The sequence below is a fragment of the Lolium perenne genome, chromosome 3 (assembly GCF_019359855.2).
Source record: "Lolium perenne isolate Kyuss_39 chromosome 3, Kyuss_2.0, whole genome shotgun sequence".
Classification (NCBI taxonomy): domain Eukaryota; kingdom Viridiplantae; phylum Streptophyta; class Magnoliopsida; order Poales; family Poaceae; genus Lolium; species Lolium perenne.
Genome location: NC_067246.2, coordinates 313259889 through 313287593, shown reverse-complemented (window position 1 = coordinate 313287593; position 27705 = coordinate 313259889). Strand labels below are relative to the sequence as shown.

General features: G+C 42.7%; 1 protein-coding gene and 1 non-coding gene across 2 annotated transcripts; both read left to right on the top strand.

Moving 5' to 3' along the window:
• The first annotated feature begins 173 nt into the window (after positions 1-173).
• Positions 174-3166, top strand: LOC139838250 (uncharacterized). The gene is made up of 3 exons (XM_071827635.1): positions 174-2151; positions 2242-3011; positions 3149-3166. Exons 1-3 carry the CDS (start codon positions 174-176, stop codon positions 3164-3166), a joined length of 2766 nt encoding a protein of 921 aa, XP_071683736.1.
• A 2704-nt stretch (positions 3167-5870) lies between these two features.
• Positions 5871-5951, top strand: TRNAL-AAG (transfer RNA leucine (anticodon AAG)). Its single transcript has one exon. It is a non-coding gene; the product is annotated as a tRNA-Leu (tRNA).
• Positions 5952-27705: the final 21754 nt, after the last annotated feature.

The window sequence follows — 27705 nt, the reverse complement described above, 5'->3', positions numbered from 1 at the left end:
TCGGCTACATAATCCTGTGAATCGAGTGAGAATCCTGCGTGTGATGTTAACAATTGGTACCTAGAGCCTACCCACCACTCAAATCCGCCGGAATTTTTCTTCCCTCTCGCAAGCAACGGATCGCGCTGGAGACTCGAGCTCGCCGCGCCGCAGATCTCGCTCGGCAACAGATCATGGAGTCGCTGACCCCGGAAGGCCGCGCGATCTACGACACGCTCACCGCGGCCTCAGCGGTGCAGCAGGAGCAGCGGAAGAAGGACATCGACGACTTGATCACCAAGGCCGTCAACACCGCCGTGGAATCGGCCGTGCGCTCCTCCATCGACAAGGCGGTGAGCAACATGCAGTTGTACGCCGATGGAGTCGAGAACACACTTCAGCAGCACATCTCTGAGCTGCGGGAGCAAGTGGGTCTCGCCGCCAACCAGGACGATCCGGATCAGGCCATCAGGACGCTTGGGGGCGACGCGGAGACCGGCCCGGAGGGGCGCCGCGTTACATCAGCGACACGGAGGTCGGGTGTTGGGGCTGCTGGCCCTTACATACCACCTCCGGCAAGAGGTATCCGTCCGCATCGCAATTCTGATCCTGCTCCTCGTTCATTCGATCTCCGAGATGAGCGTGCTGATTCACCACCGCGGGGGCGCGTTCCTCGCGTGGATTTCCCTAAATTCGATGGGGAAAATCCACAGCTGTGGCAGATTCGTTGTGAGGATTACTTTGATCTGTTCGACACTTCGTCACATCTATGGGTCAAGCTTGCTTCCATGCAGTTCACTGGCCTAGCTGCTCGTTGGCTAAACTCCATTAAAACATCAATTAGGAAGTTTACGTGGTCAGAATTTTGCCAGGAAGTTCTTCTATGCTTTGGTAGGAATCAACACCAGTCTCTGATTAGACGCTTGTATAAGCTAGTTCAGACAGGAACCGTAGAAGAGTATGTTAACCAATTTGCTGAATTAGTTGATCAACTTGCTGCGTATGAAAATCAACCTGATCCGCTCCACTATGTCACACGCTTCTTAGAGGGCCTTAAACCTGCAGTTCGCCTGTTAGTAGCAATTCAGCTTCCTCAAGACTTGGATACTGCGTATACTATTGCTTTGGTGCAGGAGGAAGTTGGCGATGGCATAACTGCGTTGAATTCTTCAGTCATGTCCACAGCTCGAAGAAATCCTGCTACTGCTCCTGTGTATAGCCGTCCTCTGGATGATCGTCCTCAAACTCGATCTACAGAAATGTCCAGGACAACGGACGACAAGATTGCAGCTCTAAGAAATTATCGCCGTGCTAAGAATCTGTGCTTTACATGTGGTGAAAAATACTCACGTGAGCACAAATGTCAGTCTACAGTTCAGTTACATGTGGTGCAGGAAATGGTGGAATTTTTCCAGCAGCCGGATAATTATCAATGGGAGGGTGCAGATTCAGTAACAGATATGGAATTGATGCAATTAGCAGATGTGTCCTTTACTGATGAACCTCCTGAGCAGTCTATTGTGCTCCACTGCACTGTTCAAGGACATCCTGCTGTGTTTCTGTTGGATTCTGGTAGCAACAATTCCTTTGTGAATGCATCTCTGGCTGCCAAACTGACTGGACATGTTCCATTACATACTCCTCGTCGGGTTAAGGTTGCTGGTGGTGGTATCCTCACTTGCGACACATATATTCCTCAGTGTGAATGGGCTTGTGACAAGCTATCTTTTACTTCTTGTTTCAAAATATTGCCACTCAAGAGCTATGATGGAATTGTGGGCATGGACTGGCTTTCTTCTCATAGTCCTCAGCTTATTGATTGGCAACAGAAATGGATTGCATTTCAGCACAAAGGGGCATGGGTGTGTTTGCAAGGAAATCCAGCTGATACCTTTGCTTGTACTGTGATAGAACTACATGTTGTACAGGCTGATGACAGTGTCAAGTCTGTGGTGCTTCCTGAAGTTCAGTCTATCCTTGATAAATTTGCTTCCATATTTGCTGAACCTGACGAGCTTCCACCACACAGGGCAGTATCTCATTCTATTCCCTTGATAGAAGGAGCTCGGCCTGTCCAAATCAGACCCTACCGCTTGGCCCCTGAACTGAAGAATGAAGTGGAAAAACAGATTGCAGAAATGTTGCAGTCGGGAGTCATTCGTCCTAGTGCCAGCAATTTTGTTTCACCACTGATCATGGTCAAGAAGAAGGATCAGACATGGTGACCTTGTATTGATTTTCGCCACTTGAATGCTTTAACAGTTAAGAGCAAATATCCTTTACCTGTCATCGATGAACTCTTGGATGAATTGCATGGAGCTTGTTGGTTCTCCAAGTTGGACCTGCGCGCTGGCTATCACCAGATTAGACTGACAGAAGGAGATGAACATAAAACAGCATTTCATACACATCATGGCCATTATGAGTTCACTGTTATGGCCTTCGGGTTAACTGGTGCACCAGCAACTTTTCAAGCAGAAATGAACAGGACATTAGCTCCAGTACTTCGTAAATATGATGTCGTTTTCTTCGATGATATCCTGGTATATAGTAATAATTATCAGGAGCATCTGCAGCACCTCCAGTCTGTACTTCAGCTATTACAGGATAACCAATGGAAGGTCAAAATGTCAAAGTGCTCGTTCGCTCAGCCAAGTATACACTATCTGGGACATGTGATCTCGGCTTCTGGTGTGGCCACCGACGAAGCAAAAATTGAAACAGTCAAAGAATGGCCTACACGTGTGGATGTCAAGCAGCTTCGTAGCTTCTTAGGCCTGGCCAGCTATTATCGGAAATTTGTGCAAGGTTATGGATCTATTAGCCAGCCATTGACAGCTTTACTCAGGAAAAATGTTCCCTTCATATGGACGACTGAAACTGAACTAGCATTCCAGTCACTGAAGAAAGCTCTCATTGCAGCTCCTGTCTTGGCATTGCCTGATTTCTCTGCTGTGTTTGTTGTGGAGACTGACGCCTGTGATACTGGCATTGGAGCTGTTCTTATGCAGAAGGATCATCCTCTGGCTTTTGTCAGTAAAGCCTTAGGTCCTCGCTCCAAAGGATTGTCCACGTATGAAAAAGAATATATGGCCATATTACTAGCAGTCCAGCAGTGGAGAGCATACTTGCAGCATAAGGAGTTCATCATTCGAACTGACCATGCTAGCCTTACTCACCTCACTGACCAACGATTACATACACCTTGGCAACATAAGGTTTTGTCCAAGTTAATGGGCATGCAGTACAGAATTGTGTATAAAAAAGGATTGGAGAACAGAGTTGCAGATGCCTTGTCAAGGAGGCCACACCCTGAACTTGAAGTGCATGCCATTTCTTGCAGTCAACCAGCTTGGATTATGGCAGTTCTCGACGCTTACCAACAGAATGCTCAAGCTAAAGCTCTCCTACAACGATTGTCGATCGCTAAGGAACCAGACGATCAGTTTTCCTGGCATGGAGGTATTATCAGGAAACAAGGGAGAATATGGTTGCCTTCGGATTCAGCAATGCAAGAACAACTAATTAAGGAATTTCATGCGAGCCCTATGGGAGGTCACTTTGGCATTCCAGTTACCCTAAGGCGCTTGAAACAGTTATTTGTGTGGAAAGGGATGGCAGCGTCAGTACATCAATTTGTGAAGACCTGTTCTGTCTGCCAGCAAGCCAAAGCTGATCGTTCCAAGTACCCAGGCCTCTTACAACCCTTACCAGTACCTGACTCTGCATTTCAGGTAGTTTCCATGGATTTCATCGAAGGACTGCCTCGATCGGGTCGTTTTAACTGCATTATGGTTGTGGTTGACAAGTTCAGTCGTTTTGCTCACTTCATTCCTTTAGCACATCCCTTTTCGGCTGCCACAGTTGCCTCTGCGTTCATGGATAATATTTACAAGTTGCATAGTGCTCCAGAGCAAATCATTTCTGACAGAGACAAGATTTTCACCAGTGCCTTTTGGCAACAGCTGTTTGCTCTGACTGGAACTACATTAGCAATGAGTTCATCATATCACCCTGAAACTGATGGCCAAACCGAGAGGGTTAATCAGTGCCTGGAAGCATATCTTCGTTGCTTCACACATGCTTGTCCTACCAAGTGGGTCCAGTGGTTAACCTTAGCGGAATTCTTGTATAACACTAGCCCACACTCTGCTTTGGGAAGATCTCCTTTCGAAGTACTGTATGGTCGCTCTCCTCGCCATTTGGGCATTGTGCCGCAACATTTGTGTGTTGTTCCAGATCTGCAGACATGGCTAGATGAGCGTCAGTTAATGCAGGATCTTCTCAAGCAGCACCTGGAGCGGGCACGCATGCGTATGAAGCATCAGGCAGATAAGAACAGAACTGAAAGAACATTTGTTGTTGGAGATAGTGTTTATCTGAAATTACAGCCATATGTTCAATCATCTGTCGCGCCGAGAGCACATCATAAGCTGTTGTTCAAGTACTATGGACCATATTCAGTTCTTGAGCGGGTGGGCGAAGTTGCTTATCGTTTGGCCTTACCAGCAACCAACCGTATCCATCCGGTGATTCACGTCTCTCAACTCAAAAAGGCTATTGGACCTCAGGTTCAGGTACAGAAACACCTTCCTTCTCCCCTGGATCAGTTGTTGGTTCCAGCTCGCGTGTTGCAGCGGCGCCTTCGTCAGCAGGGACCTGTTGCAGTAGCTCAAGTTTTGGTGCAATGGTCTGGTCAACCGGAGTCATTGGCTACCTGGGAAGATCATGATGATCTGAAGCGTCGTTTTCCCAAGGCACCGGCTTGGGGACAAGCCGGCCATCAAGGGAGGGAGAATGTTAACATTGACCCTGAGGACATGGAGCCGCACCAGGTGGCGCAACGTGATAGGCGTGCACGCAAGGAGAGCTCCCGATTCCCTGCGAAGGACTGGGTCCGCTGATGACTTGGCGGACAAGGATTGGTCGTCTATAAAAGCACCACGTCGACGGATGGATAGGATAGGAAAGTTGTGATTGGCTTCGGCCCAGCCTGTTGGCTTGTATCTCTTCCCCTCGCTGTTCTTCCAGAATTCGAATTCGAATCTCCGTTGTAAACTCGGCTACATAATCCTGTGAATCGAGTGAGAATCCTGCGTGTGATGTTAACAGTTCATCCCTCAATTACTAAGTTGATGATTAGAGATAGAGCGCTGCTATACGTACGAACTATTTCGTACGATTCTTGTACGACAGCAGGAAAACTGGTTTATAAGTTAATACTGACTCGGTTCCATCGGCGTTTAGACGCCGGCAACGTCGGGAGGGAGCTGCAATGCTTGGAAGCGCACGGAAGGGCAGCAGAGAGATGCACGCCGATGGAAGGGCCGGAGCTCGAGCGAATGGGTGCAAGCCAGCGGCGAGCTACTGGTGGTGGTCGGCGCGGGGTTAGCTAGGACCTGCCGCGCGCACGTCTAGCTCGGGGATAAGAAGATAGTAGAACAGAAGGAGGCGGCAGCTCCATGGGCACCACAAGAATCTGGGGACGGCGATGGACACGGCCGGGGGGCGTTGACGGATATTGCCGAAAGTGGAGGAGATGAAAGACTGCTCGGCCCGCTGCAATTTGCTTGCCGTGAAAAAAAAAAGGAAAAGGATCATCGTAATTTTGTCGTACAAAGTTTGTCGTGTGCGGAGCACTTCCGTTAGAGATAACAGGATGACGTACACCTAGAGCTAACCCTCTGTTGCAAGTTCGCAAAGCATGCATGCCAGGGGACACGGTCACCATTATACGAGCGCCGTAACTATCGAATTCGTTTGTGTGATTTGTGCTAACGGGGAAAGAGGCCACGTGCTCATGGACAAGGGTACAGAATATAATGTATCATATTGGTAGCAACACTGTTTCTTCTAAATCTTATAAAGTCCCAGCTTAAATCTGTCATAAAGTTGATATGGCCGAGTTGGTCTAAGGCGCCAGATTAAGGTTCTGGTCCGAAAGGGCGTGGGTTCAAATCCCACTGTCAACATTCCGTTTTTTATTTTTCCTTAATATTTTTTTTATTTTCTGTAGGTCTGTGCACAGCAGGATTAACAGTTTCTACATGCACTGAATAACTTGTTTTATTTTTCATATATATTCCAAAAGTATTTCCCTATATTCCAATAGAGACAGGTATATCCATTCAAATTTTGATGCCTGTATATGCTGCCAATTCTCAAAATCTCTTTCGAAAAAACTCTGAAAATCTCAACATCACACATCTGATTAGCATGCCAAATTTCAAGCATATACTAGTACTACATGTTTTAAGATAAGGAATTTATAACTTTGTCACAGTGTCTTGTATATGCTCAAGTAACAAGAGTATATGCTGAAAAATTATGGTAAGTCTACGTGTTGACACCTTTGGGCCTCAGCCATCACCCATCAGCTCGATGATAGGTGTCAGCAAGCGTACAAACGGCTGCTAATGGTCTAGCTAAAACAATTCCCCAGAGCGGGAACTGTCCGTACGTGGCATAATAGAAGGATAAACATATGTAAAGCCGTCGATCAGCATGTGACGTAGTCTTGGCTGATGATTGAGTGGGTCATATACTCGTATGTATCTTTTGAGCTGTCACTGTTATGAGCGAACCGTGTCTTTTTTGGGTTCCTGTCTTTATCAGGTCATATACTCACTCCAATCTATAAGAAATGACGTGATTTTATTTAAAGATCGGAGATTGTACATACTTAGCAGGAGTCGCATCACATTGTTTGTACAGAGACATATCTCCAGAACTTTGAGTTTTCATGCCAACTTTGCGTTCATTTGTGTGGGATCACAGACATCAAAATCAGCCGCTCCACGCCTATTATCTGTTTACGTTGGGCCCTACCCCAGCGGAGCGTCATATTTTTTTATTATACTGTAGAAATTACATTCATAGGAAACCGTAAATTTGCATTGATTTAAAAACATGAATAACCATTGAAAAATAAATCAGGGCTGAGCCCCGTGCCTATTCTACTAGTCGTCGTTGTCGTCCTGTTTCAGATCGATGACCGTAGGCATTGACCACGGCCAGTCCAGTGTTGGCGCATGCAGATAGTGGACCGTCGGTGGAGGAGGAGGCACTTCCGCTGGTGGTTGGTTCTCGTAGGGCGCGCAAGAAGCCAGTAGGTACGTCGTTGGAGGTGGTGGGGATAGGTCGGGGCTTGAACGGACCACTAGTCCCACAGCAATGGTGGTGACGCCACGCGCGAGGCTGCCATGACCGCCCTTAGGGCCTCCTGCTCTGATAGGCCAGTATGCATTACTGTCGCGGCATAGTGCGGCGGTGCTTGTGGCGGGGGCGGCGGAGGCTGCTCTTGCGAGGCCTTCATGGCCAACCTCAACGCTTCCTCCTCATCCACGCCTTCTGGTATGAGGGGGACCTCATCCACCCGACACTCCTCGTTGGCCTTCTCCGCGAGGTAGTCCTTCGTGTCGTCCATCTCCTCCTCTCCCGAGATTTCTTCTTCTTCCCGATGTAGTTTTACTCGTTGTTGTAGAGGAATCCTGCTCGACGCCTCGGATCCCATTTGAGGTGGCCGAACGAGTCCCACATCGGAGAGTCAATGTCGTAAGCAGGGTCTACGAGGAGGTCTGGCGACAAAAGGGCTCTACGTCGGGAAATCTCCTACCACTGCTCCCGACCATGTCATGGCACTGATGGCATGGGAACCCTCCGATGGCTGAGGTGCTATCCACCAGGGAGGTGGACATTGTTCCACCTAGGGGTGCACGACATACACTCCCGGTATAAGGCCCAAGCCACCTCTACGGTGATGAAGTATAACATCCCAAGATTTGAGCTTACAAAAGAGAGGACACAGACGGTGCATTGCATTCATGCATAGAAATTTTGGGGAATTTTCGAGCTTTTAAACAAAACTTGTCACAATGACTGAGGTTTCACTTGAGTTCATGGAACTGAAGTAGCTCATCAAGTCAAGCGCTATAAAATTGAATGTGAGCTTTGCTAAAACCTTGTGTTTGGGTAGAGGTGATTTGATCTATGGGTTAGATCAAAGGGGATACAACAACACCTCAAGTGAGTATCAAATACTAGATCTTTTAAAGGATCATAATATGGTATACCTTGCAACAACTTATGAATACTTATTCATTTACAAATCCAAGAACAAGAGAATTCAGAAACTATTCTTGGCTTATCTTTTTATTGTATTTTACTAAATCAATATTCTTACCATGATCCTCATGGTATATTTTGAATTCTAATATTGAACTCATGTCAAGGACATTCACACAAGTTCTTCATCAAACCTTGAGTATTCCAATCTTATCTATCCAAGGCTATCTTTACTAAATCATAGAGGAAGGAGAGAACTATCTATATATCCAGATAATTATATCATCATTCCTTAAGTAGAACTCTAGGACATTATTCAAATCATTTCCTAGTAAGTGAAATCATTAATAAAAACCTTAGCTATGCCTATCCAAGAAAGTACAAGGGAAGTGTTACACTCTAGTGTTGGAGCAAATGCTTAATCTTGGAGGTGGGAACCATATTTCACTAGTAGTGATACCTTAGTAAACCAATACCATGATCATCACAATATGGTAATGATCATAAACCCTAAAGTAAGAAGCTATTGAGAATACGTTGATCGTATCTACTAAATGACTATCCTTGGAGTTATAGAAGCATAAGTTAAGCAGATATCATCCATCACATGAAATCATAGGAAAACTACTAGTAAACAACCCGGACTATTCTTCACTTCTTAGGTAGAGAAACAATTGCATGACAACAACACTTTTACTAGCCAAGCACCTATGTCAACCCTGTCAATATTTTGAAGCAATTATCATCTAAGTTGTTGTGACGAAGAGCAACCCTAGTCACGTCAACATATTTATCAAACACACTTGAAACCCTAAATCATAATTCGAACTCAAGCTTATGATTATAACAAAACCTTAGTACCATGAATCACATTCAAACTCAAGAGTTTTCATCAGTTGACTATCCTTAGAAAGTAATTCAAGACAATAAACCAAGTAATCACCTCACACATAAATATTGATGTGTACCCAAACCATAATCTCAAATAAATACATCTTTCGTAATAAAGAGATAAGAATCCACCACCACTGAATTGGAATAATTTCCAAGTCATTAGAAAATAAAAGTGCATATAGAAAATTCTCCTTTTATTTACCTATAAACAGAAACATAATAATTTAAACCTAGGTCACTTCCTTTTATCTCAATAATTCCAATTGAAGTTCCTATATAATACATAGAAGTCGACCAAAGCATTATAAAATAATTTTAATTCCAACATAAAAAGAATTGGAACTATTTCTATCAAGATATAATTTAAAATCTAACCATAAATAATAAAATTACAATAATACTAGTCTGCATAAATACTACTATCTCCGTTCCTTTCTATAATGCCTATAGATTTTTGGCATTTTTCCAGAATATAAGGTTGTAGCTTGGCTCTTTTTCAATTACCCCCTCTTCCGGTCAGCTCCCACACGACATGCGCGAAAAAACCCATATAAAAATGAAACAATTAATTGAGATTCCTAATGCATGACCCCAACGATTCCTTAGATTTAGGTAGCAATGTTTTTATTTCCTTAATATAACATGTCTGCACATATATGGAGAGCCAACCAGAGAGATTTGTGGGATTTGTTATATTAATTTAGGAAGTTACCGATTTCCCTCACTTTACTCTGATCTCAAATCGTTAATCTAGGGGGTCTTGTGTAAAGAACACTCTTGTGCTAATTTCCGTGCCAAAAAACTGTAGGTACTATAGAATGGAACGGAGCGATTATTCAATATCAAACCATAGTCCATACATATTCTGATAACCCCCAAGTGCAGGGGATCACCGTAATACAATTCGGTAGGTATTTGAGTGTCGAATCCACAAAGAGCTGAAGGTAAACTATATATTCTCTAAAGCCCTATAACCCACTTATATGGCCTTCTATGCAAAGCTAGGAGATATGGTGTGTGTTCGTGTGAAGAAGTTTTTACTATAAAACTACAAGTGTTGAAATTAAAATGCAAGAAGTAAAACTAATGCAGGAAAAGTAAAGTGAAATAAAGTAAAGTGATATGAAGTGAAGTGAAGCGGGGTAAGTCAAGGGAGTAAGTGTTCTATAAAATTGCTACTTCATTTGTGTGGTTGTCATAATTAGTGAAGCACAAAGATAGTCTTTTTTTGTTTCTTCTAGAAAGGAGTCATAAATAGGTGTAGCCATGGATATGAGAAAATACACCCCTAGCGATTGATCCTAAGGCCATAGGTATGAGCAAACAAAGGAATTAATTAGACATAAAGTCCAACCACCGTTGTAAATTTAAAGGTCCCCATAGTTATACCTCATATTTGATTAATCATGATTAATACAACATGCATCTAAGAATTGGGACATGGTTTATGTCATGCTCCTGTTGTCCCTCATCCCATCAACATGCAACGGTGACAACCTTATGCATCCCCCAACATATGTGTGCACTCATATATCGGTACAAAAGATCATCATAGAAGATAACAAATACTTATATGCAACCATCACAAACTATCTCACAATTTCCATGAACAAGTCACAACTCAAACATCAACATAGAGATACAATAGATCATGGGAAAACAATATATTGCCTCGCACATCAAGTTTGCCGAGAGATTACAAGGGTTTTATGAAGATGGTGCTGCTATAGATGGTGATGAAGATGAAGAAGATGATGATGACCTCACCAGAGGAGGGTGGAGTCCACTAGAGGCAATTTCGGCGGTGTTTCCCCCCTCCGATCTCCACCGATGGTGGCCTGCTGACTCTCTATTTATGTGTTTTTGATCTCCGCCACCGTAGTGTCTACGAAACCCTGGGGGTCGTATATATAGTGGGTTTTAGGTCAAAATAAGTCAGTTCGTCAAAGATTGAGGCGAAACGGACGCTCGAGGTGGGAACAAACCCTGGTGTGGCGCGCCCCAAGGTGATTGGTGTGCCATAGGCCCTCTTTCCTAGCCTGTTGACCTCCTGGTGGCCCACTTTATCTCATTTTGTTCATCTTGGTTCTAAAGTGTGGCCCCTGATCTTGCCCTTTTTTGAGTCACGTAGCTCCTGTAAAGTCAAAAACACTAAAAAGAGGTGTTTTCTGCCAAACTAAATTAGAACCGGATGAGAGGGGATTGTTTAGAAAATCCCCTAAGACATCATAAAACATGGGAATAACATTATATAAGATGCAAATATGTAGTAATATGTTGCAATAAAATGCAAAGTTCATGTATGTATTTTACATGCATCAATATCTCTGCATAATTCTTGCATAAGTTATACATTTGAAAACATAAAAAATATAACTGAATTCAAACTAGAAATTTAAAAAGAGAAATAAGAAAAATAAAAAAAAACAACGTCCTAAGAAAGCAGCCCCGCACCAGCCCAGCTCGACCACTCAACGTTTCATCACATAAATATTCCGTGGAGGTTAGACAAGGTCTTCGTCTTCCTCCCGCTGATCGACATCGCACCAGCGCCACGTCCCCATCGTCGATCCGGATTGCATCGAGGCCAAGTGACCATCTTGGCGTGATCTGCAAGTCCAACTCGTCCATCCTCATCTGAAACGCGCCAAGATTCGTGCCCAAGAACAACTCGTTGTCGTCATCTTATCCGGGCCACTGCCGCCAGGGAAATGACGAAGTTGTTAGGTATTCGTAGTAGCAAACAAAAATTTATATCTAGCGTTTATCTGATTTTATGGTCTATCTAGGTGTAATGATGTAGCGGAGATGTTTTCGGTGACGTACCCTCGTAAACCGAAAGCGGTTAATGTTCTGCTTGAAAGTGGTTGATGTAGTTATACTCGTCGCCGACCTCAGGGTCGAGGAGAATTCCTATCCCACAACGTCGAGTGCCGCAAGTTGCAGCACCTCTTAGTTTCACACACGTACCATCCAGCGAAGTTGCAGAAAAGTAGATCTTATGGATTTGGATCCGAGCAGACTCCCGCCTACTGAGTGGGGTTGTCTCTCTCCCTATGCAGTTCTTCGGGGCATCGCACAGAGAAGAACACTAGAGAGAGAGACTTCTTATTTAATTGTGTATTTAATTTTCTCCACTTGGACACTATATATACAGGGAAAGGGGGGCCTAGGGCTCTTGGTTTGGCAAGGTGTGACAAAAGGAGGGGAAGGGGTGGTGGTGCCGCTAGGCCAGCTGGCCCCACCTAGGCTTCCACGCCCCCCCCCCCCCCCCCCAAGCCACCCACCAACTTGGCACGGGCGCACCATTTGGCCAAGGGGTGGCCGGCCACTCCCTCTCATGGGCCTCCCTTTTGGATGAGGCCCAATAAGGGTGTGAAGTCTTTATTAATTAAATAAATCATATTTTAATATGAACATATTATTTAATTGCCAATGATCCAAGACACCTTCTGAATCACTCCGAACATACTTGGATACTCCCGGAACCCTTTATGACATTCTCTCTCTATTTCCAATGAATCCAAAACTATCTTTAATTTCGTTGAACCCTTAAGTATGTTACCCTACGGTTTGGGAACAACATAGACATGATCGAGGCGAATTTCCCATCAATTGTCACCAGGGGGTCTGGAGAACCATAATATGTATTCCACGAAGATATGATCGTTGTTTTAACTATTACGTTGAGTCCCATTCCTTTTTTTCCTTCGATACCGGCACTCGTCCGAGATATGATGGTCGGTATCATCATACATAGTTCAATCTCGTTACCGACAAAGCTATTCAACTTGTTGAAAGATCGAGATGTCGCCTAGAGGGGGGTGAATAGGCAATTAAAAACTCTTACGGATTTGTCTTGTAAGAATGCGGAATTAAACTAACGTTTAGATTACAAGCACAAACCCTAAATATGCTAAGCTCAACTAAGTGTAACAATAGCAACTAGAGCTAAGCAAGATAGGCACAAGATATATGTAGCACAAGTGATAGCAAGATATATGTACTTCAAGCACGATGGCTATCACAAGGAAAGAGAGCTCGGGTATAGAAATAACCGAGGCACGCGGAGACGAGGATGTATTCCCGTGTTCCCTTCCTTTGCAAGAAGGTACGTCACGTTTGGAGGAGTGGAGGTCCCACGAAGGATTCCCCTCGCCACGAAGGCTCACCCTATTCTCCGAACCACACTCACGAAGGATAATGGTCCTTTCCTTATGGTTAGCGTTTCCTCCGCTCCGGAGATGGCAAGCTCCACAACCACTTCACAAGCTCCACGAAGGAGAAGCCCGGGCCTCTTCGCAATCTTCTTGAAGAGATCACCGGAGCACCAACCGCCAAGCCAACTAGGAGGTCTCCCTCCAAGAGTAACAAGCTCACGGTCTCTCACTCGAACTAATCGTGGTGGAGAGCTCAACACTATGCAATGATGCAAAACAAGAACACTAGAGGTGTTCAAATCCTTCACTCTCAAATCCCACCAAAGCAACGAATGCTAGGATGAGATTAGAGAGGAAGAACAATGGGGAAAGTCAACAAAAGACTCCAAGATCTAGATCCCAAGAGTTCCCCTCACTTAGAGGAGAAATGGATTGGTGGAAGTGTAGATCTAGATCTCCTCTCTTAGATCCCTCAAGAATGAGCAAGAATCATGGGGGGAGACAAGAGAGAGAGCAAGTTCTTCAAAGGCAACAATGGAGGAGAGAGAATGGGAAGAACTAACCTAGCTCAAGGTGGAAGAAACCTATTTATAGCTAAGGGGGAAAAATAACCGTTGGGGGAAAAACAACATTTAAAATCGCGCAGAAAACAGCCCAGCCGGTGGCCCAGGCCGGCTGACCGGATGCTGGGCCGAGGAAGCCGGCCAGCAGTCCGGCCCAGCCGAGCCACCGACCGGACGAGGGCGGCAAGAAGCGCAGGAGCGCATAGGGCGCGCCGGGCAACGGGCCGCGCGGGGGAGAGGCCGGCCGGGGCAGCAGCGCGCGGGCGAGTGGGCCTCGCCGGGCGAGCGAGGCGGCCCACGGCGTGTGGGCGGCGCGGAGGAGGGTGGGCCAGCGAGGCGCCGGTCGGGCCGGGGCCTGTGCCGGGCAGGCCGGTCACGGACCGGGCCAGCCGCCGGTCGTGGGCCAACAGGCCACTTGAGGCGGCCCGGATGGCACTAGCGCCGGACCCGGTCGCGGACCGGGTGGGCCGGTGGCTGGGCCGGTCGGCCGGCTGGCCCCTCCCTTTTTTCTTTTTCTTTTTATTCTTTTCTCCTCTTTCCTTTTTCTTTAATAACTAATGCTCCCGAACTCCGATTCGCATGAAACCAATTTTGTTGGAAAGATAACGACGAATAGAACCCCAAAAAACTCGAAATATGGAGACTCCTCACAGAATATTTTAGATGATTTTAGAGAGGGAGTCTCCCACCGTCAAGAGACGGTGAAGACGTCCAAACTCGAAAACGCAATAGAAGATACATGCGGATTTCGTTTTCGATGAACTTGGGCTTGTTGTAAAGCTAGCAACCAGCTCAAGAACCTCACACAGAGAAACACCAAGAAGCAATAAGGATATGCAAAGTATGCAAAGGATTGAGCTCCCTAAAACGATGTGATCAAGTTACCCAACCAAAAGCCCCTCTTAATAGTGCGGCTATCTATCCTATAATCCGGTCTCCCAACATCCACCTTGAGACCGGTAAAAGGAAAACCTAGCAAGGCCATACCTTTACCTTGCGCATCCCGCTTGATCTTGATGATAACTCTTCAAGCTTCACTCAAGCCGGAATGCCTCACTTGATCAATGTTGCGTCGTGAAGACTCACAAATGCTCCCCCATACACTATGATGGGAAAGCTCCATTGATGCACATCTTCACATGTCCATTATCACCGAATGGACGACAAGCTTCAAGCATGTGATCCACTCAAGATGCTCATCTTGAACTTGCCCAACTCAACCTTGTATCTTCTCATACTCACTTAAGATAGAGCATGGCTAATATTGAGTTCCACATAAGAACTCCATCTTCCTTTCATCTTCTTGATCATATCTCATATGTATCTTTAAATCGATGATCTTGATGCCAATACACAAGGTGTATCTTTATCTTCATGGCATCCATATTGAATCCAACACATGGAATACAAGAAGTACCTATGGAATATTCCTTCATATAAACTCAATGAAAACATTAGTCCATAGGGGTTGTCATTAATTACCAAAACCACACATAGGGACAATGTACCCTTACACTTGTTCTGTGTGATACCATCCCCATGACCTAGTCATACGCTGCGTAGATCTATGGATGTAATCTCACCTAGTGGGCCCTATGTATCTCTCCATCATGCGGATGAACGAATCCCGTTATTGATCCATACGCCTCAACCCATCCCATCGGAATACCCAACTACACCCTCATGATCACCCTGTTACGGAGTGATGGTTGACGCAATAAAATCATCCTCTGGTGATAGTGATCAGATATGATCCCACGGTCTAAGGATTAGGTCACTACGCTTTCACAAACATCGCAACGTTGAACTTATGTGACTTGATCATGTTACAATACTTATATATTGGGTATGTCCATCATATCATTCATCTAAATGATATGACCCCATTATCAATGACATGTATGTCCATGATCGAGAAACCTCGATTAACGATTGACCACAATGAGCTAGTTTGCACATGTATGATTACTAGGAATCCTGATTTTAATACTTTTCAACTTCATTTATCATCTTAAAAAATATAGTGCCTTATGCTCACAATATGTCATCTACATATTAGAGCGTTTGCTTAAGCTCCCACACAAATATGTCATCACATACATGATGGAGGTTCATTTATAGCTCACATTAAAAATATATCATCCCATATGAGACTTAGGAAAGCTATTTAGCTCCCACTCAATTTCGTGCAATTGCAGGTTGTAATATCCCAGGATTTGGGGTTACAAAAATAGAGGAAACAGATGTGTGCATTGCATTCATGCATAGAAAATCTGGGGAATTTTCGCGCTTTAAAGTAAAACAGTCACAGTAACTGAAGTTTCACTTGACCTTGGTGGAAATGAAGTAGCTCATCAAGTACAGTGCTATAAACCTCAATGTGACTTTGTTTAAAACCTTGTTTTGGGTAGAGATGATTTGATCTAAGGGGTTAGATCAAATGGAATTAAAACTAACACAATAACACTTTACTCAATGATCAATTGCTTGATCTCATAATAGATCATAATATGGTAATCCTTGCCATAACATATGAACATCTATTCAATTACAAATCAAGTAACAATAAAATGGAGAAACTATTCTTACCTTATCTTTTCCATGTCCTAAACTAATCCTTGATCCTACCATGAACCTCATGGTATTCATTTTACTTCATTCTTGGAAACATAACAAGGAGATCAACTCTAGAAATATATATTATTCTCTATTCCATATTATTATACATCAAATCTTGAGAGGTGAGATTTCTATATTATTTATTAGAGAAGCAATGATAAACCTTGAGTTAAACCTTGGATATACATCCAAGTATTCAAATCATCATCTTTAAGAGGAACTCTAGGATACTATTTAATACATTCCCTAGAGAGAGAACCCAATTATGTTAAACATGGATATTAATGATCACATCAACCTCTATGGAGCCTAACCTTAGGTTATCATTGAATTCCTTTCCAAATGAGAGAGACCATTTACACTAATCTTAGCTTTACCTATTTAAGAATAAATGACAACCATTGAACTAAAATATTTAGTTGTAAACCATTTCCATTTGGAGTGGTGAGATAACCAAGATAGCCAAGTGAAGTCTTAACCTAGATACCTAAGGAAATATTAGGAATACACCATAAACCCTAGAATAATTATTCCTATGAGAGAGAGCTCAAGTTATGGTGTTACACTCAAGTTAGTGAGGCAACACTTGGACTTGAGGGAGAGAACTATCCATATACCTAGATGCTTATATCATCATTCATGAGAAGAACTCTAAGTGAATATCTCAGGCATTCTCCTGGGATATAAAACTATTGAGACAACCATAGTATGCCTATCCTAGAAAGTAAAATAGAAGTGCTATACCTTAATTGATCAAGACAATGCTTGATCATGGAAGTGAGAACCCAATTTAATGAGTGATACTTAGAAAACCTTAGAGTCAATATACTTTATATGGTGAGAAACCATTCATCCATATAACCAAAGTTAACTATAAAAAGAACCAAAACCACTTTAGTTATTTTAATGATAAATTGAGGATAGTAATAAAAGTCAATTGGTAGATGATAAAACCAATTCTTAAGTCCTTAGTAACTAAAGGAGAACATCAACTATTAAGTAAGTAACCACCTTATCTTGGATAGGGGAGACTAAACCCTAGTTGGTGCATCATTTGGATGATCACAACTAAAACCTAAGCCACAATCAAGTTTTAAAACCATGCCATTAGGTAAACATAATTAGAACCCTAGAATTGCACTCTAGTTAAATCCTATACTTAATTATGGAGCATAAGATGAACCTAGTTTAAACCCTTTATTTAAAACCATGTGTGGTGATCAACCACTTACCTTTGTAACCAAGACCAAACCATTATGGGAACAATATTTACTCTAGAAATTTTCAAATATAATAATAGTGTTCACCTTAAAAGGGGGTTATAAGAGAATTTGCAAAACCATAATAAATAGGTGATCCCATAAAAGAATATGCAAGTGAAACAAACTCTCAAATAAGAAACCAAGACCTCTTAATAATCTTTAAAATGCTTTGAGAAGCAATTATCCACTTTAAATAATTCAAAAGAGAGTTGTATTGCAAGGAGGAAAAGGAATTTCAACGAACACATAAATTCATGGCTAAATTGGAATTTAAATAGAAATCACAAGGATACAAATAAAATCATGCATTACACATTAGTTTTGGACAATGAAATAATGCAATGATCATTATTGTTAAGTCCTAATTAAAATAAGTAGAAACATCTGAAAACATAATTGAATTCAAAACATAATACAAAACAGAAAAGGAAAAGGGGAGAAAATGACTTACCAGGCTCACCTGCCCGTGGAGTAGCCCACCAGCAGCCCGGCTGCACCAGCCCAGCACAGCCCATCGTGGCCCAAGTACCCCTTCGCCTCGGATAAGAGCGAGGAGGACGAAGAGGTCTTTGTCTCCTTCTTCCTCCGCATGGACGACAGCACGACGCCGGCGAGCCACGTCCCGGCCACCGAAGTGGACTTCCGCGACCATCAACGACCGCCGGTGGCCATATAAATACGAGGGAGGAAACCCTAGGCCTCGAATTTCTTCTTCTCGCCATTACCCCGAAACCCTAGCCGCCGGCTACCCTACCGCCCCACCATTTCCGACCACCCCTGAGCCAACCGATAGGCCCAGGAGGAGCGCCTCGACGCCCTCATCCTCCTGGTGGAGTCCCGCGTCAATGGGTGCTCTGGGAAGGAAGAAATCTACCGTTCCCTTCCTCAGTTCTACGAGGGAAACGGCGACCACCTCGCCGCCTCCGTCTTCTATTCACGCCGGCGACACGTCATGGAGCATCCGGGTGAGCATGCGCTTCTCGAGAGCCCCATATTGCATCCTGGTTCGCACCATAGCTCGCTCGCACCATCGGCCGCCGTGCACCGCCACTGTTCGCGCTCGCCGGAGCTACTCCGGCGACCATTAGGGGGTGGCACCGCCACCACTAGCTTCGCCTCGGTTTGCTGGTTCTAACGAGTACATGCACAGCCCCGCGGGAGCACCCTAGCGCCGGCGACCATCACCAACTGCCGCCGGTCAGCAGCCCCGACGCCACGGTGGCAATTTGGACTTGGTCAAAGCCCCGTGGCGGATGAGGTGGACACGGTCCCACCAGTCATAGACTGTATGGGTGTTCTGTCCGGGTAGCTGTAACAATTTTCGTTTTATTTCAAAATTCAAAAATATCCGCAACTTCAAATAATTATAGAAAATTCATAAAAGCTCAGAAAAATAAATATAAGATATCAAAATTCTGATAAAAGTAAACTCTATCAAATAAAAATATAAAATGAAATTTTTATTTTTAATAAAAATTCAATTATTCAATACTTGTTATTTAAGCCTTTAATTCTAATTCTAAATTCAATTAAAATTCAACAATTACGAAAACCTTACAAATTAAACAAAAACCAGTAAACTAATAAGGAAAACATTAAAACTAAATTTTCCTTTACTAATAACTTGTTAACTCCTTATTAGGAGGATTTAAATCTAATTACTTATTTACCCTAATTATTAATTGTTTAAAAACAATAAAATGCCAAATCCTATATTATTCTTAACTCAAAATTATTAACAACTTCAACTCCAAAATCAAACTGGTCCCTTAAGAGTTGTACCACAAATATGAAACCCTAGTTCCACAGTGAATAAAATTATAACCTCATAATTTTGTGTAGAACACTAAAACCCTAATTCCATTAAGAACCCTAGCTTCCCTATTTTATGTGTGAACCCTAATTTTCTTCTAAACCTAAACCCTAGGCTAGAACATGGGATCATGGTACTTTAAATTCATTCATAGCTCCATAGTAGAAACTAAACACTTGCCATGTCTTCATAAAAATATAAGAGACCCATCTCTAATATATTGGTATTACATGTGTTCATGCCTAGATGATCAAATAGGACCAACCCTAGTTCCTATTCCCTGAGACACCCACCTTAATCATTCCTATTTAGCATCACACCATTGTGATGAACCCTAATAGAAATCATACCTAATATGTTGCATTATATACCATACTCCACTAAACCCTACCTGTGTGAGATACTTATAAACCATCCTATTCAGGAACCAACCCTTCTCTACTTAGAGATTCCATATCTAACCCAAGACAACTTCAAACTTAATTGTAATACTTCTTATTCCTTAAGAAGTATGTTCTTCAAAAGTTATTCTTTTGAAGTAAATAAGGAGCAGCCATCAAACCTGCTTAATAGTATCCATAAACCCTAGCCAACTATCATCAGCAAGGTATACCAACCTTGATAGCAACCATGTTTAATGAATGGCCTAAGATGTACTTCCAACCTTGTTAGGAACCCTCTAATACCTACTCAAGAAGCTAATTCGGAAACCATAGTAAACCATAGAAATCCACAACCTTTATTATTATCATACTTGTTCTTTACTAAAGAACATGTTCTTCAAAAGTTATTCTTCTGAAGTATATAACAAGTATTCATCAACAATACACTGTAGGACTTAAAAATTGACAACTGTCTTCTACTTATTATACAACCACTATCCTTTAATGTGTATGATTGTTACTATTCATTCTACCACTTGCTTATGATTCTAAAACAACACAACCCTAATAAGAACCTTGTTTGTGAACCACTCTAAAAGTGCAACACACCCTAAACAAATCATTTCAACTCATTAATCCTAAATCATCGGGGTTAGGTCACGCTTAGAGCGATTGCATCTCATACTTATGCATTATTGCATCCTTACCAATCTTTTAAACATCGTCCTTACCGGACGATGATGCTATTTCAGAATTTGGAGTTATTGCGTATAGAAGACCTTGTCTACATAATCTTGCAGTCAAGAAAGGCAAGTTCATCGCTTGTTCATCTCATTTGAGTATTTTTACCAAATTACTTACAAAGTACTATACTTATCACTCTTGCATAAAAAGCAAAAGTACTATTTTCATGACTATGTGGTGGGCAATGGAACCATGGTATGTGTTGATATGGTGGAGGTTCCATTGCAATGGGTTTATATCCATCTAGGATTAAACAACAAATGTGTAAGGGTATATTCCCCCTATGTGTGGTTTTGGTAATCAATGACAACTCCTATGGACTAATGTTTTCATTGAGTTTATATGAAGGAATATTCCATAGGTACTACTTGTATTCCATGTGTTGGATTCAAGTATGGATGCCATGAAGATAAAGATACACCTTGTGTATTGGCATCAAGATCATCGATTTAAAGACATATATGTGATATGATCAAGAAGAAGAAACGAAGATGGAGTTCTTATGTGGAACTCAATATTAGCCATGCTCTATCTTAAGTGAGTATGTGAAGATACAAGGTTAAGTTGGGCAAGTTCAAGATGAGCATCTCAAGGGAATCACATGCGTGAAGCTTGCCATCCATTTGGTGATAATGGACTTGTGAAGATGTGCATCAATGAAGCTTTCCCATCATAGTGTATGGGGGAGCATTTGTGAGTCTTCACAAAGCAACAATGATCAAGTGAGGCATTCCGGCTTGAGTGGAGCATGAAGAGCTATCATCAAGATCAAGCGGGATGCGCAAGGCAAAGGTATGGCCTTGCTAGGTTTTTCCTTTTACCGGTCTCAAGGTGGTTGTTGGGAGACCGGATTATAGGATAGATAGCCGCACTATCAAGAGGGGCTTTCGGTTGGGTAACTTGATCACATCGTCTTAGGGAGCTCAATCCTTTGCATACTTTGCATATCCTTATTACTTCTTGGTGTTTCTATGTGTAAGGTTCTTGAGCTTGTTGCTAGCTTTACAACAAGCCCAAGTTCATCGAAAACGGAGTTCGCATGCATCTTCTATTGCGTTTTCGAGGTTGGGTGATTTTATCGGTTATTCATGATATAAGGTTCTACCTTTTATATTCATGATAAAATCCCCTCCTACAGATTCTTGTGTTTTCACTTTCTATAGGATAGCATTTGCTCTTATCTCTCAAACAAAATTGGTTTCATTCGAATCGGAGTTCGGGAGCATTTGTTATTAAAGAAAAGGTAAAAGAAGAAAAAGAAAAGGGCAGGGGCCAGCCGGCCGACCGGCCCAGCCACCGGCCCACAACCGGGCGCCAGCCGGACCTGGCCAGGCGCCGGCCCACCCGATCGAAACCGGCCTGGCCGCTTCCTCCGGCCCAGGCTCCGGTCGCCTACCGGCCGCCCGCGCGCCCGGCCCAACCGGGCACACTGGCTACCGGGCCTCACTGCCCCGCGCGCGGCCCACCGGGCGCTGCTCCGCCTGGCTATCTGCCGCCCCTGCGCGGCCTCCTCCCCATCCATTCGGTGGCCCGGCTGGGCCGGATGGCTGGCCGGCCTCCTCAGCCCAACATCCGGTCAGCCGGCTGGGCCGCCGGCCTGGGGCGTTTTTCTGCCCGTTTTTCTGTGTTTTTCTTTGTCTTTTTCTCCCCAACGGTTATTTCTTCCTCCTAACTATAAATAGCCTTCTCCCACCTTGAGACAAGTTAGTTCTTCCCATTCTCTCTCCTCCATTGTTGCATTTTGAAGAACTTGCTCTCCCCTTTGATTCATCCCATAACTCTTGCTATTTCTTGAGGGATCTAAGAGAGGAGATCTAGATCTACACTTCCACCAATCCTTTTCTTCTCTAAGTGAGGGGAACTCTTGGGATCTAGATCTTGGAGTCTTTTGTTGACTTTCCCCATTGTTCTTCCTCTCCAATCTCATCTTAGCATTTGTTGTTTGGGTGGGATTTGAGAGTGAATGATTTGAACACCTCTAGTGTTCTTGCTTTGCATCATTGCATAGTGTTGAGCTCTCCACCACGATTAGTTCGAGTGAGAGACCGTGAGCTTGTTACTCTTGGAGGGAGACCTCCTAGTTGGCTTGGTGGTTGGTGCTCTGATGTCTACGCCCCCTCCTTTTCCTGTAGACAGTGTTGGGCCTCCAAGAGCAGAGGTTTGTAGAACAGCAGCAAGTTTTCCCTTAAGTGGATCACCCAAGGTTTATCGAACTCAGGGAGGAAGAGGTCAAAGATATCCCTCTCATGCAACCCTGCAAACACAAAGCAAGAAGTCTCTTGTGTCCCCAACACACCTAATAGGTGCACTAGTTCGGCGAAGAGATAGTGAAATACAGGTGGTATGAATATATATAAGCAGTAGCAACGGCACCAGAAAAGTGCTTTGCCCAGGACAGTAAACAAGCAGTAGTAACGCAGCGCAGTAACGTTAAAGAAACAAGTAAACAAGCAGCGATAGCAGTATTTAGGAACAAGGCCTAGGGATCATACTTTCACTAGTGGACACTCTCAACATTGATCACATAACAGAATAGATAAATGCATACTCTACACTCTTGTTGGATGATGAACACATTGCGTAGGATTACACGAACCCTCAATGCCGGAGTTAACAAGCTCCACAATTCAATGTTCATATTTAAATAACCTTAGAGTGTAAGATAGATCAACACAACTAAACCAAGTACTAACGTAGCATGCACACTGTCACCTTCATGCTAAGAAAGGAGGAATAGATCACATCAATACTATCATAGCAATAGTTAACTTCATAATCTACAAGAGATCATGATCATAGCATACGCCAAGTACTAACACGGATGCACACACTGTCACCATTACACCGTGCAGGAGGAATAAAACTACTTTAATAACATCACTAGAGTAGCACATAGATGAATTGTGATACAAAACACATTGCAATCATAAAGAGATATAAATAAGCACTTCACTATGCCATTCATAACAGTGAATAAGTATTCTGTGAAATATAGCCTAAGAGACCCACACGGTGCACACACTGTCACCTTTACACACGTGGGACAAGGAGTCTCCGGAGATCACATAAGTAAAATTCACTTGACTAGCATAACGACATCTAGATTACAAGCATCATCATATGAATCTCAATCATGTAAGGCAGCTCATGAGATTATTGTATTGAAGTACATAGGAGAGAGATGAACCACATAGCTACCGGTACAGCCCCGAGCCTCGATGGAGAACTACTCCCTCCTCATGGGAGACAGCAGCGTTGATGAAGATGGCGGTGGTGTCGATGGAGGAGCCTTCCGGGGGCACTTCCCCGTCCCGGCGGCGTGCCGGAACAGAGACTCCTATCCCCCAGATCTTGGCTTCGCGATGGCGGCGGCTCTGGAAGGTTTCTCGTACCGTGGCTTTTTCGTATCGAGGTTTTAGGTCCAGGGGCTTTATATAGGCGAAGAGGCGGCGTCAGAAGGTTGAAGGGGCGCCGACACTATAGGGGGGCGCCGACACTATAGGGGGGCGCGGGCCCCCCCTGGCCGCGCCGGCCTAGGGTTTGTTGGCCCTGTGCCCCCTCTCTGGCGGTTCTCGTGTGTTCTGGATGCTTCCGGGCAAAATAGGAACCTGGGCGTTGATTTCGCCCGATTCCGAGAATATTTCTTTACTAGGATTTCTGAAACCAAAAACAGCAGAAAACAGCAACTGGCCCTTCGGCATCTCGTCAATAGGTTAGTTCCAGAAAATGCATAAATATGACATAAAGTGTGCATAAAACATGTAGATATCATCAATAATGTGGCATGGAACATAAGAAATTATCGATACGTCGGAGACGTATCAGCATCCCCAAGCTTAGTTTACGCTCGTCCCGAAGCGGGTAAACGATAAACAAAGATAATTTCTGGAGTGACATGCCATCATAACCTTGATCATACTATTTGTAAGCATATGTAGTGAATGCAGCGATCAAAACAATGTATATGACATGAGTAAACAAGTGAATCATATAGCAAAGACTTTTCATGAATAGTACTTCAAGACAAGCATCAATAAGTCTTGCATAAGAGTTACTCATAAAGCAATAAATTCTTAGTAAAGGTATTGAAGCAACACAATGGAAGATTAAGTTTAAGCGGTTGCTTTCAACTTATAACATGCATATCTCATGGATAGTTGTCAATGCAAAGCAATATAACAAGTGCAATAAGCAAGTATGTAGGAATCAATGCACAGTTCACACAAGTGTTTGCTTCTTGAGGTGGAGAGAGATAGGTGAATTGACTCAACAATAAAAGTAAAAGAAAGGTCCTTCAAAGAGGAAAGCATCGATTGCTATATTTGTGCTAGAGCTTTGATTTTGAAAACAAGAAACAATTTTGTCAACGGTAGTAATAAAGCATATGAGTTATGTAAATTATATCTTACAAGTTGCAAGCCTCATGCATAGTATACTAATAGTGCCCGCACCTTGTCCTAATTAGCTTGGACTACCGGATCATCGCAATACACATGTTTTAACCAAGTGTCACAATGGGGTACCTCTATGCCGCCTGTACAAAGGTCTAAGGAGAAAGCTCGCATTGGATTTCTCGCTATTGATTATTCTCAACTTAGACATCCATACCGGGACAACATAGACAACAGATAATGGACTCCTCTTTAATGCATAAGCATGTGGCAACAATTATTATTCTCATATGAGATTGAGGATATATGTCCAAAACTGAAACTTCCACCATGGATCATGGCTTTAGTTAGCGGCCCAATGTTCTTCTCTAACAATATGCATGCTTAACCATAAGGTGGTAGATCTCCCTTACTTCAGACAAGACGAACATGCATAGCAACTCACATGATATTCAACAAAGAATAGTTGATGGCGTCCCCAGTGAACATGGTTATCGCACAACAAGCAACTTAATAAGAGATAAAGTGCATAAGTACATATTCAATACCACAATAGTTTTTAGGCTATTTGTCCCATGAGCTATATATTTTAAAGGTGGAGAATAGAAATTTAAAGGTAGCACTCAAGCAATATACTTTGGAATGGCGGAGAAATACCATGTAGTAGGTAGGTATGGTGGACACAAATGGCATAGTGGTTGGCTCAAGGATTTTGGATGCATGAGAAGTAATCCCTCTCGATACAAGGTTTAGGCTAGCAAGGTTATTTGAAACAAACACAAGGATGAACCGGTGCAGCAAAACTCACATAAAAGACATATTGAAAACATTATAAGACTCTACACCGTCTTCCTTGTTGTTCAAACTCAATACTAGAAATTATCTAGACCTTAGAGAGACCAAATATGCAAACCAAATTTTAACAAGTTCTATGTATTTCTTCATTAATAGGTGCAAAGTATATGATGCAAGAGCTTAAACATGAGCACAACAATTGCCAAGTATCACATTTATCCAAGACATTATAGCAATTACTACATGTATCATTTTCCAATTCCAACCATATAACAATTTAACGAAGCAGTTTCAACCTTCGCTATGAAAATTAAAAGCTAAGAACACATGTGTTCATATGAACCAGCGGAGTGTGTCTCTCTCCCACATAAGCATTTATTCAAACAAAAACAAAAACAAGAAACATACAGACGCTCCAAGTAAAGTACATAAGATGTGACCGAATAAAAATATAGTTTCAAGAGAAGGAACCTGATAATTTGTCGATGAAGAAGGGGATGCCTTGGGCATCCCCAAGCTTAGATGCTTGAGTCTTCTTGAAATATGCAGGGGTGAACCACCGGGGCATCCCCAAGCTTAGAGCTTTCACTCTCCTTGATCACATTGTATCATCCTCCTCTCTTGACCCTTGAAAACTTCCTCCACACCAAACTCAAAACAACTCATTAGAGGGTTAGTGAACAATCAAAATATACATGTTCAGAGGTGACATAATCATTCTTAACACTTCTGGACATTGCACAAAGCTACTGAAAGTCAATGGAATCGAAATATCCATCGAACATAACAAAACTGGCAATGCGAAATAAAAGGCAGAATCTGTCAAAACAGAACAGTTCGTATTGACGAATTTTATCGAGGCACCAGACTTGCTCAAATGAAAATGCTCAAATTGAATGAAAGTTGCGTACATATCTGAGGATCACTCACGTAAATTGGCATAATTTTCTGAGTTACCTACAGAGAAAACAGCCCAGATTCGTGACAGCAAAGAAATCTGTTTCTGCGCAGTAATCCAAATCTAGTATGAACTTTACTATCAACGACTTTACTTGGCACAACAAAACACAAAAGTAAGATAAGAAGAGGTTGCTACAGTAGTAAACAACTTCCAAGACACAAATATAAAAACAAAGTACTGTAGCAAAATAACACATGGGTTATCTCCCAAGAAGTTCTTTCTTTATAGCCATTAAGATGGGCTCAGCAGTTTTAATGATGCACTCGCAAGAAATGGTATTTGAAGCAAAAGAGAGCATCAAGAGGCAAATTAAAAACACATTTAAGTCTAACATGCTTCCTATGCATAGGAATCTTGTAAATAAACAAGTTCATGAAGAGCAAAGTAACAAGCATAGGAAGATAAAACAAGTGTAGCTTCAAAAATTTCAGCACATAGAGAGGCATTTTAGTAACATGAAAATTTCTACAACCATATTTTCCTCTCTCGTAATAACTTTCAGTAGCATCATGAGCAAACTCAACAATATAACTATCACATAAAGCATTCTTATCATGAGTCTCATCCATAAAATTATTACTCTCCACATAAGCATAATCAATTTTATTAGTAATAGTGGGAGCAAATTCAACAAAGTAGCTATCAAATATAGGAGGCATATTGTAATCATAATCAAATTTACTCTCCATAACAAAGTGTAACAAAAGACTACTATCATTATAATCATCATAAATAGGAGGCAAAGTATCATCAAAGAAAATTTTCTCCTCAATGCTTGGTGGACTAAAAAGATCATGCTCATCAAAACCAGCTTCCCCAAGCTTAGAATTTTCCATATCATTAGCAACAATGGTATTCAAAGTGTTCATATTAATATGTTCCATGGGTTTTTTAATTTTCGGATCAAACCATCCATGTCTTAAATCAGGAAATGGAGTAAAAAGCTCATTGTTGTCCATTATGCCTTACTAGTGTAAACAAGAAACAAAAAGATGCAATTGCAGGATCTAAAGGAAATAGCTTCGAGTACTTACGGCGCCGGAAAATAGCTTGGTAGCCGAGGTCCGGAGTGTGAGT

Bases quoted from the DNA above. Each gene is read 5' to 3' on its own strand.
- LOC139838250 (XM_071827635.1), top strand. From the start codon at position 174: ATGGAGTCGCTGACCCCGGAAGGCCGCGCGATCTACGACACGCTCACC. The intron at 2,152-2,241 runs GCAATTTTGTTT...ATGCTTTAACAG, and splicing joins AGTCATTCGTCCTAGTGCCA to TTAAGAGCAAATATCCTTTA.